Source organism: Moschus berezovskii, chromosome 2 (assembly GCF_049115385.1).
Source record: "Moschus berezovskii isolate FMDL1 chromosome 2, NW_MosBer_1.0, whole genome shotgun sequence".
Classification (NCBI taxonomy): Eukaryota; Metazoa; Chordata; class Mammalia; order Artiodactyla; family Moschidae; genus Moschus; species Moschus berezovskii.
The window spans coordinates 89765367-89777583 of NC_142461.1; the positions used below are offsets into that span (position 1 = coordinate 89765367).

At 38.2% G+C, this 12217-nt stretch overlaps 1 protein-coding gene across 1 annotated transcript in view; it reads left to right on the plus strand.

The window, feature by feature from the left end:
* The first annotated feature begins 426 nt into the window (after positions 1-426).
* The window catches only part of ACVR2A (activin A receptor type 2A), a 93613-nt gene continuing 81822 nt past the window's right edge, over positions 427-12217 (plus strand). Inside the window, exon 1 of the mRNA XM_055398921.2 lies at positions 427-617. Within this exon, the coding sequence (XP_055254896.1) occupies positions 563-617 (55 nt within the window). The 5' untranslated portion in view covers positions 427-562. The remainder of the gene's footprint in view (positions 618-12217) is intronic.

The window sequence follows — 12217 nt, forward strand, 5'->3', positions numbered from 1 at the left end:
GGACCAGAACTTGGCCGCCGCCTGCACCGCCGCAGCCGCCCGCCGCTGCTTCCCCGCGCCACCGCCGCCGCCTCGGCCGCCACCGCCGCGAGCTCGGCCGCCAGTGGTCCGCGGACTTTGGGTGTCCGGGTTGAAGGTCGGTCCGGACGTCGGACCCAGCTCGGTTCCCGGACTGTCCGGGCGGCAGCGGACGCCGCCGCCTCCTCGTCGCCTCAGCCTGGCGTTTTGTTCGGAGAGACCCGAGAGGCGAGCGGAGCTGACAGTGATTTTGACAGTGATTTAAACCCGCTTTTGTTGTTGTTGGCTTTTCGTTGTTTGGTTTTGTGTGTTGTGCTTGTGTGTGGCGATTTTTTCCCCCCGTGGTGCATTTTTTTTTATTGTTGTGCTCGCTGTTTTTATTTTTTCTCTTTTTTTTTTGACCCCGTGAACGTTTTTTTGGTCGGGGCTTCCGAATATGTTTTATGACGGTTGATTTTACACCAGGAGGTTTGTCTCCGAGGAAGACCCAGGGAACTGGATATCTAGCGAGAACTTCCTACGGCTTCCCCGGCGCCTCGGGAAAATGGGAGCTGCTGCAAAGTTGGCGTTTGCCGTCTTTCTTATCTCTTGTTCTTCAGGTAGGTGCATGGAGCGCGGCGCGGCTGGGCTGCCGCCGCTGCCGGAGGCCGCGGTTGTTGCCGGGTCGGCGAGCTCCAGCGGAGCCTGGGGAGGTTTCCCCACCCCGAGCCCCTCGGCTGCCGCCCTCCGCCCCCCCCCCCCCCGCCCCGGTCTGATTATGATCTGGAAACCTCCATGAATTTTTCTCTTTTCGAGTTTGGTTGGCGACTGATAAGAGTGACTGCTCTGTTGTTGTGGAAGTGAGAAAGTCATGGTTTGTGGCCGTAACGCTGAATGACAGCGCTGGTTGGCTTGCAATTAAGCCGCAAATACCACAAGTGACAATTTATGCAAAGGTTTGAGACCCGAAAGGCGTATTCCAAAACGTCCTTTTAGTGTGGCATATTCCAAAAATAAGGGTGTTTTGTTGTTGTTTGTTTGTTTGAATTTTTAACATCTTTTAATCAGTGCTTCAGTGACTATCACAGCAGATCAAGTCAGTTGCTACTTAATTTTGACCGTGAGAAACAATGCATTATATCAGCAATTTCATCTGGGTGTCCCCTCACGTTTTCTGCAACTTCAGTGTCCAGCAGTGTTAAAAATAGTTGTAGTTGTTGTTGGAGTATTAACAATAACCCAGTGCAGAAGAGGTATGCCACTGTGTGTTGCTAATGTGCTGGCTTTCAACCACCATTTATGTGCTCTTTTCTGGCATAGATTTTGCTTACCTACAGAATACTTATTTTAAACGCGTTGTGTTGGAGCATTGTTTTCGGTTTAGAACAGCCCATTTGAAATTTGTACAGGTACACTGTAGACATAAAATGGGTTTTGGCCCAGGGTTGGAAGAAGAATTTGGCCCATTTATATTTGAAATTTTGATTTTGTGAGAACGTTCTGTGGTTGCAACCAGTGGTTGGAAAACTATCTAGGCTTTTGTATTTGAAATTCTGTAAATGAATACAGCATCTAGCAAAGGTGTGCAGATAGACATAAGAGGAGGGTTAGTCTGTAGATGAAACAATTTTAAAGTGGCAGTGGATGTATTTATCATAAAATTGAATATTCAGTTACTATGTGAGATAGAATTATAGGGGGACAACGAATTGACAGGTTTCATGGCCATGTCTTTTATCTCGTTTGCCACAGGGAAATTAGGGTGGTAGTCTTTTCTTTGTGTACCTCTGTGGTGTGTGTGTTTGTGTGTGTGTGTGTCGGTGTCCATCCATCCTCCCTGCCCCCCTTTTAATAGAATCTTTTGTAATGTATAGAATTTGCTGAATGGTACATTTCCTTGTGGTTAATAAATGGATAAAGTCTAGTCTTATGTCTGTAGTGGTATTGATCAGTTCCGGGTGGGCTGAATGTGTTTGTGAAATGGCGATCATTGCCAGAGATTAACCAAAAGAATCATGTCTGTTTAAATGGAAGAAGAAACATGCTTAAGGCAGGCTGACGGTTCTTTTTGTGCAGGGTTTGGGGAGGAAGATAAACAATGGTGTCTCTGAAATGAATGAATACTGGATAACATTAAACCTCTTGCTTTTTGTGACATAACTTAACATTGTCGTTTTTATTTTTCCTGTGGTGCTCTTCCTCCTCTGCCCCTATATGTTCTGGTTGGTGAACTCCTCTTATTCATATCCCTTTTTCTGATCTCCTGCCCTTGAGGAGGAGGGGCATCATGGCCACTGACCAAGGAATTGTGGACATTATTCCTCCCAAACCCACCGGAGTCACACTAATTGTTGAAGGAGGCTATTCTTGAGCAGTCTCAAGGTATTACTTCTGGAAAAGCAGGCTGTCGCTACAGATCTTACAGCTTCCTCTGCCTGGCTTGGAAGTAAGAAGAATTGAGCATTAGTTTCTTGTAGGATTATTTTCACTGAGTCAGGAGGTTAATAGGGCTAAAATTTTCCAATAAAGTAATTTTGTTATTAGAGAGTACATAGATATTGCACTTACATTAAACTAATTAAGTATTGTTGAATAGGTTTTTTAAAAAAACTAGTTTAAAATATAATTCTGTTAAAGATAATTGAAATAAATCTTAAAGACTTTAATCCATATTTATACATGAAGATTTTTAATACTTAAAATGTCTGATTTTTTAAAAGGTCTTTTGTTACGCATCAGATGCATTCTCCAAGAGGATTACTATGTTGTTTTTTTTTTTTCTAATTGATTTTTCTGTGTAATATTTAATCTGGCCTGCTGGAAGCATGAGGATGGCTATTTTTATGAGAAAACATTTCCAAAGTTGTCTTTTTGTTTGTTTGTTTATGGATATTTGATTTTTTTTAAATCAAATGAAGAATAGTAGTAAAGAGCAGTTTTACTTCAGGTGTTTGGGATGGATGTTTACTGTTCTCTTTAATATTTTGTGGACTTGGATTTTTCATTTTCTGTCCCACGGTGGGGATACTGGAGACTGACTATGTAGACTGTTCTCTAGGATATGGCCAAGTGTATATAATTCATTCCTTTCATTCTGGGGGAAATATTTTAAGTTTTGCCCTCATCCTGAAATGCCTTCAGATCCCTTTTGATTTTGAATGTTTTCATTGCCGTTGTCCTTACTCAGCTCCTGTTTCAAAACACAAATCTATTTCTCAGTTATTTTGTTTTTAAAGCATTGTGGTTAATTTGTATCATTCTCCAAATTTGTTGAAGTCTGAGGAAGAGTTTAATACTTGCTCTAGTGTTTGGGTTTATCCTCTCTAGAGTGATGCAGCTATTGTGGTATTTGAGTTGCACTGAATAAGCTGAGAATTCCTTTGGATTCTATGGGAACTGAAACAGTCTGGTCTATATATTTAATGAAATAAGAAATGGAGGTAAAGTAGTTTTGTGCATTTTCTTCTGTTCAGCATGGCAGTACTGTGTGGGTGTGTTGGATATGTGCATGTATGTGTGATTGAAGGGGTCGGTCACTGGAGTACAGTGAATCTTCTGGAACTCTTCTGAACTTTGTCTAACAAGTGATAGATATTAAATGTTTTTGTTTTTTATAAGGCAGAATCTCTTAAATATAGTCTGTGATCAGATTCAAATATATTATCTTGGAACATTAATACCAGAAGAAAAACAAAACAGCACCCTCCCTTCAATTCATTTTTTTCTGCTTATAAGCCAGTAGTTCTCAGGCTTGGGTGACTTTTGCTCCCCGGCCTGGCAGCTCTTCTCCAGGGGCCCTTTGGAGACATATTTGGCTGTCACAGCTGTGGGGGAGCAGGAGAGGGTGTGCTGCTGGCATCTAGTGGGTAGAGGACGGGGATGCTGCTGATCATCCTGTGATGCACAGGACAGCCTTCCACAACAAAGAATTATCTGGCTGAGAATGTCAGTAGTGTTCAGGGCGAGAAGTTCTATTCTAAATTCTTAATTTTAAAAAGCATTAGTATATTAGTAAAAGGTCTCTGCTCTCCTTCCCACAGTTAGTCATCTAAATTTTACAAGTACATGGCATTTTGATCTCCCAGTGACCTTGTATTGAGAGTTTTCATCTTTTCGTTATCTTTAAAAATTAGAATTACTCGTCGAATAGACTATAGGTATATACGTTATTTCATCCTATTGTACTTTAATAAAAATATTTTTGCTGACTGTTACAAATAAACTTTCTCCAATCATGTGTTATGATGGAGTACTTTTGAAGACTGTATATTCATGGATATGAAGAGTGATTGATCAGGGTATCAAGTTTAATTATTTTTGCTTTTGATCCAGTAGTTTCTTTGCTCTTAATAGTCATCTTTAAGACTATTTCCTCCTATCCTTATTGAAATCACTGAATGATGTGGTGACAGCAGGGGTGTGAGAGATAGAGAAGGAAAAGGAGGAGGAAGGGAGGGTGACAGAGGGAGAAGAAAAGAGATGGATTAATATGATGCCTGAAAGTTTTGTAAGTTTCATATGGAAGAAATATTTTCACTATTACATCTTCCCTGAATGGAAAAACTGGATTTATACCTTGAGTTTTTTTTTTTTTTTAGAGAGAATATTTCCTTTATCTAGCAAATTTTTAATTTTAAAAAACTTTTAAAGTGATTTCTTAATTACATAATTTTCTTGAGAATCTGTTATGTGGATTTTGGTTACCATTAGACTCGTTTAGGCTATACTACTAAGTAATATTCTATGATCTATTGCAGACCCTTGTCCTTTTTGAGGTTAAAATTTGACCATAATTAATAAGTGCTTATCTTGTTTTGAACTCTGGTTTTAAGGAAGTTAGCCAACCAGGATAAGAATTACAGTGAAGTACTTAAAATAAATAACGCTAAGGAAAAATTCTGAAGTTCCTCTCACAAAAAAAGCGTGCAGATAAATCGCATACTTTGTAACACACCTCCCTAGACATATCTCTGGTGCTAGCTGACATTTTCATCTTTCGTGTCCATTGGACTCATTGTTTCATAAGAAGTAAAGCATAACTAAACCAAATGAGATTTTAGTAATCTTTAAATTGTCTTTTTAGATGCTAAAGTTCTTTTATCGCTTTTTCACTTTTGTCATTACTCTCATGTCTCACTTTTGGTGTCTTCGAAATCTGTGACTCAGATTTGTCTTTTCACGCCCCTAATGCTGCCCTTGTCGTGGTGCCACTCAGTCAGTCAGGTGAGGCTGGCAGCGTTTGATACTGAGGTTACTAGTATTCCTCAATTTTATTCCATATTCTGTATGTAACTTATCATTTCTTCCATTCCCTTTCATTGTGATTCCCTTTCTGCTTTCCACTCTTGTTTATCTTCTCTGTTCCCCTTGTACTGTAGGCTGCTTATTTGTGGAACCTACTCAGTTACTTAGTATCAGGGGTGGCTCAAGAGGGCTCAGCTTGGTTTAATGAAAACAGATCAGATTTAGAATGCTTGAGAATTGACCAGATAGTCTTTTCTACTGTTCATTTGTCCAGTTTCTGGAATACCGCACACACTTGGGACTGATGTTAATCTCTTGAAATCAAATGGCTTGAACTTTACATTGCTCTTACTCACATACCTTTTTAATATTCTGTTTTTCTTTAACTGTTGTTGTTTTCAAAAAGTCTATCTCTTATTACTATTCATTCATCATTTGACCAGACTGGAGAGTATATTTTTTGCTATAGCTGGGACCACATTACACTTCCTCTGTGGTAAATTTAATTCTGTTAGGTTATAATAGTTATGTCTAGACAGAACATTGATTTCAAATCGACTATTGAACATGAAAGTTCCAGGAATAATGTATAGAGGAAGGAGAAAAAGTCAAGAAGGTAAGAAAACTGCAGATAGCGATAGACTTTCTGTTGTTTTCCAACTGGATTTGTGTTAGTCACTTTCCCAAATGCAACACTTCTGGTGATCATGGTTTGTTTAATAAAGGGACCTGAAAGGAATGTGTTGTTTCTGAGGTTGGATTCCTTAAACTGTTAACATGGTGACTTAAGGGGGAAAAATGGGAGGTTCTTCTGGATACTGGACAAGAAAGTGGTTGTGGTGGTCAGTAGACTTGAGTTCTGGTGGCAGCACTGCCACTGTCATTTCTTTTACCTGAATTTATTATAGTACCTTTCTGACTATAATTTCCCTGCTACTAATTCCTCTCCCAGTCCAACCACATAGCTGCCAGATTAGCCTCATTAAAATATGTCTGAATATGTCACTCCTGCTTAAAACCTTTCACTCGTTACCTTTAGCATGAAATCTAAAGTTTTTAGACTGGCATCAGTTCAGCTCAGTTCAGTTCAGTTGCTCAGTCGTGTCCAACTCTCCACGACCCCATGAATCAGCACGCCAGGCCTCCCTATCCATCACCAACTCCCGGAGTTCACTCAAACTCATGTCCACAGAGTCGGTGATGCCATCCAGCCATCTCATTAAAGTCCTTTATCATTTAAATCCTGCCTGTTTCCTCTAAAAGCAGGTAAAGAATCTCCCTGCAATGCAGGAGACACCAGAGACACTAGTTCAATCCCTGAGTTGGAAAGATCCCCTGGAGAAGGAAATGGCAACCCACTCCAGTATTCTTGCCTGGGAGATCCCATGGATAGAGGCTACAGTCTGAAGGGTCACAAAGAGTCAGACATGACTGAGCGACTAAGCACAGAAAGAATAAGGGTATAGGCTGTAGAGTTTGACTTTCTTGCTTTACATTCTCATTTCACAACTTAACTTTGGGCAGGTCACATCACCTTTTGTGTTTCAATTTTGTCATCTACTAAATGGGAATATTAATAGTGCCTACCTCACACAGTGGTTTCAAGATTAAATGTCACATAAGTTCTAGGTATTCTGCTGTGGCTCCTCTTTAGCATGTGACCTATACTCCAGGTATACAAACTCAACATACAGTTTCCTGAATGTGTCATTCTTTATTGTATATTAGTATGGTACCTTTCTTTGTACATGTTGTTTCTTCCTCCTTTGCCTGTTTAACTCCTTCTTTGTAAGACTGATAAGTACCACCTCTTCAAAAAAAAAATTTCTCTGCCACTTAACCTGGAGTGAATTAGTTAATTGCTGTTCTTTATAAATGACCTTGATTCCAGTAATTACTCTTAATGTTTACTTGCATATATGTAGTATAGACTTTGAGCTCTTCGAAGACATCTTCTCTTTGTTCACAAACTCACACCTAGAACCTGGTATCCACTATGTGCTTAGCAAATGTTTATACCTGAATGAATGAAGTGAAATGTTTTTATTTCTGGGCCTGAGTTTTCCTTTTATGTATTAAAGCAATAAACTTGGATTAGATGATCTCTAAACTTTTGTCCTACTGTCAAAACTTTATGAATCTAGTTCTAAGGGTAAAGTTTAATAATGACATTTTATTAAGAAAAAGTGATTTTGCTGTTGAGTATCCTTAAGTTCTGCCCCCCTTTTAAATGCTGTGTCTCTGATCCTTAGACTCAATTGTTTAATATAATTTGAATTGTATAGATTTAAAAGACATCTTAGAGTATTTCAAATTCAGTGGCTTTCAGCTTTTTTGACCATAACCAACAGTAAGAAATACACATTGCATCATGACTCAGTTCCCATATACGTAAATAGGTATATGCATCAGAAATAGAAGTTTCATGAACTTACTGTGTGCAGGACACTTTTGTTTGTTTTTATATTTCATTAACAAATTTTTGATTATGACCCCACTGATTAATTCAGAGACTAACTAATGTGTTCTAAGTTCTCCCCAAATACTGGTTTTATTCTCTCCACCCAGTACTTGGAGTAGAGAAGGAAACTACATAAGTAAACATGTGCAATGAAGTCTGTGCACTGAAAAATATGCTCATTATTTAATCTGCAAATGAGAACTTGTGCCTCCACACAGAATATAGGGAAAACTGGTCCCAGGGCAGAACATGGACCTGCCATGGCTTAGCTCATTTCTCTTCTGAACTACCTGGATAACTTATGCACGCACAAAGGTGCTAAAACAAAATTATATTGTAATTTTGAATAGTTCAAATTTTTCATTTAGGAAAGACTTGCTGGAGCAGATAGGTCCTAATGATAGGAAAAAAAATAGCAGGAGGTTGAGAAGCATATTCGTCTTACTGTGTGGGAACAGGGACAAAATGGTATCTGGAATACAGAAAGAATTTGTGAGTAAACCTGACTATGGATGGTAGGCAAGTTGAGATGGAGGAATTTTTGACTAAATTTGACTAAATCTAATTTCTGTGATGGAAAAATGTTTATAACTGCTTGAAGTAGATCAGTCTCGGTTGAGGGAGTTAAATCCAGATGAAAAGTTATTAAAACCAAGAAGAGGTAGGAGTGGATGATAGACATCCTGATGACTATCCCAAATACTTATAGTATGTGGAATATAGAACAGAAAAACAGCTTAGCGATTAGGTAGAATGGCAGCACTACTAAATAAGATTGGTAAAGAAATAACAAGCCAGAAGAAAATAGGAAGCACTTTCATAACCAAAGAAATTCTGTAGTGAGAGATGGATTTAGAGTATAAGCATGAATGAAAATATAAATATAGATTTAGGAAAATAAGAACACATAAAAATATGAGAGCATATATTATTCTCTTACAGTACAGTGTATGGTGGGTATGTCTCCATTGTGAGGTTAATTCTAAGCTCTGGTAGATCAGTATGTTGTTTGTATTTAAATAATGGTCAGATTCCAGTAATTGCAGTGATGCTCATACTGGTCATTCAGATTATATTCTTTGAAATCTATGTGAGGCATTTTCTTCACAGTAAAATGTACTGTGTAGTTTTAGAAACTTTTCTGAGGTTGGTATATGTGATTCAGGCCTGCTTCCTGAACCTTTTCAATACCTTTCTTTTGGACTAGATAAAAGTTTCTTTGGTATTAGTAATTGTAATCATGTTGGGAATCATTTTATTCTCTAATGTTGCTGGACAAAAATAATTGCAAAGCAATGAGATAATTATTTGAAGGGCTTATGTAAGGAGGGGTTGCCTTTTAAAATGAATCATCTTTACATATTATAGTAATAAGCCTATCTTATCTAAAACTTTAAGAAAAAAATTTTCCTACTAATGGTTCAGTTCAGTTCAGTCGCTCAGTCACTAACCTTATATTTTATAGAAATGAGCCCTGTCCTGGGAAAAAAACCTGTTGGTCTTCACATCTTTATGATACATTGTAATTCAAGCTTGTTCCAAGGCATTATTTCAAGAGGAAGAGGCATGGGCAAATTATCAGATCTTGGCAAGCTTCTAAAACTCTGAGATTAATTTTTAAAATTAATTTATTTTTTAATTGAAGGATAATTGCTTTACAGAATTTTGTTGTTTTCTGTTTAATAATATTTTTTAATTTGTAAACCAAGATATAGCAAAGGAAATAATATGCCATATAATACAGGAGCTGGGTCATAGTAGATCTTACATACATGTCAGTTTTTAACCTGTCTTAAAGTCTTACTTTAAAAAATGTAGTATGTAAAACATTTAAAATACGATTTTAGTTTTTGGGAGATTTTTTAAATTTGCTGGTAAGTTACTTATAAGTTAATATGAAATAATATTCTGACTAAATGATTCGGCCATAGAAGATATTAGTAACGCTGCCAAATTGGTGCAGGAAATATTTAGAACATTCAGCTATCATAGTTCTTTTATAAAGAGTTAAGTTCTCGTTGTTCTAGCATTCATTAAAAGGAAGCATTGGTGTAAACTTTCATCTGTATTTGTTGGAATTTAGAATATTTCTCATAGGCAATTTCACCTAAACATTAAGTGTTTTAAAACTTTTCATATAAAGTCTTGGAAGCTTCTCAAGTCAGGTTTGAGCTACCAGCTACAAGCTTTCAAAACATGGTTAGTAGAGTTTTGAGGTCAGTATTTTGAATGTGGTATAATATTTTGGACTAAAACTTGAGTCTTTCATTTAAATTCTTGCTTTCCTGCTGACTCTTTTTGACCTTGGCAACCATAAAGACTTTCAGTTCAGTTGTTCAGTTGTGTCTGACTCTCTGCGACCCCATGAATCACAGCACGCCAGGCCTCCCTGTCTATCACCAACTCCCGGAGTTCACTCAAACTCATGTCCACAGAGTCGGTGATGCCATCCAGCCATCTCATTCTCTGTCGTCCCCTTCTCTTCCCGCCCCCAACCTTTCCCAGCTTAAAGAGGATGAAATAAATATTCATTCGTTTAACAAATAGATGTTGAACTACACGCTAGGCACAGTACTAAGTGGTTGAAATGGAGCAGTGAAGAAGACCCATGTGATAATGCGCTTACAGAGCTTCCAATCATAAAGTAAGTAGTCAAATAAAATAATTAAGAATTGTTATATGTGCTCTAACAGGATTCTGAGAAGGTAACTTTATTTTGCCTCATGTCCCATATCACAGTCTCTAATTACTCAAGCTTATTTGTCTACCCATTTATCATCTGTCCTTTGCACTGCTGGAGTGTAAATTCTGTGAGAGAGGGTTTCTCTCACTTATTCATCACAGTGTCCCTAGAGCATGGCATGGTTTCTGGCAGAGTAGAAGCTCAGTAAATGTCTGACTGACTGCCTGGAGAAATGGATGCAAGGATTGTACTAGAGAGATTCATAGGGACAAGATCATGCAGGGCTTTTGATCTAAGCTGGGAAAGAGACTAAAATCCAAAGGGCAGTGGAAAGCATAGTTTTAAGGAGGAGCTTGAATTGTGTTGTGTGTTAAGGTCACTGGCAGCTGTCTGGAAAGTATATTCAAGGTATGTAGGAGTGAGAAGGTGAGACCAGTTAGTTAGGAGAGTATTAATGCCAGCATAAAGCTGGAGAAGACTCTTGAGAGTCCGTTGGACTGCAAGGAGATCCAACCAGTCCATTCTAAAGGAGATCAATCCCGGTGTTCATTGGAAGGACTGATGCTAAAGCTGAAACTGCAATACTTTGGCCACCTCGTGCAACGAGTTGACTCACTGGAAAAGACTCTGATGCTGGGAAGGATTGGGGGCGGGAGGAGAAGGGGACGACAGAGAATGAAATGACTGGATGGCATCACCGACTCGATGGACATGAGTTTGAGTGAACTCCGGGAGTTGGTGATGGACAGGGAGGCCTGGCGTGCTGTGATTCATGGGGTCGCAAAGAGTCGGACACGACTGAGCGACTGAACTGAACTGAAGCTAGAGAGACTCTGTAAGATCCCTTCGAGTTTTGTATTCTAGTCGTTGCCTACACTTTGCAGTCTTACTCTCTTATTTTACTAGTTACCCCGTTTTCCCCCTACTTTTTACTTAAGAAAACTGGATAGCTTATTGTGCATATGAGAACTGAATACAACGTCTCCCAAAAAACTCAAAAAGAGACAAAATACAAGCCAGAGATTACTGAATTTTTTGTGGCAAATTCCTGTCTTTAGATTCTATGCATCTGCTAGTTACTTACATTGTTATTTCTCTGGAACTTTGGCTTTACCTCTTTTTTCAAATGTCTATTTTTTTTCTTTTTTTTTAAGAATAGCACCTTTTGATTGTTTTATCATGTAATATACTGTATTGTTGACGTGACTGAAGATTCAGGGGCAGAAACCAGCATATTTTTTATATCTTAATTCCTGGGAATTTGATATTTTTACTGCTTATCAAGATCTTACAATAAAAGCTGAAAGGATAAATAGTTAATACTATGGCTATTATTTTTACTCAGGGCTATTGCCTCTGTTAAGTAGTTAGCTTGAATATTTTTATCTGAAAGATTTCAAGCCTGTACTGTTGATGGGAGGGGGAGTTGATGCTTGGCACAATCAACTATATTGGCAGAAATTCAGCAGCATCATCTTTGACTAGGAAAAACTGCATTATTACACAGAGAGAAAGCCAAAAGAGACGTTGAACATCACTGAATTTAGAAATATAATGGTGGCTGCCTCTTTTCATTTGGTTTCATTTTGTTTCTTTTCATTTTGGATGTAGGTAAAACTAACGGTCTTTCTTTGGTTAGCCACCTTCTTTTGTTAATGCACCCTGTAAATATTATAGGCGACTTTATTTATTACCTTAAATAAAGTAATTAGGCTTTGTGCTGCTTGGTAGTATCGTTTCACACAGCAAGATTAGTGCATGGAATTTGCTAGTTATTTCTGTTTAAGCTTAGAGTTGAAATTAACTTCTGTGAGTACACTTTTAAATGGTTT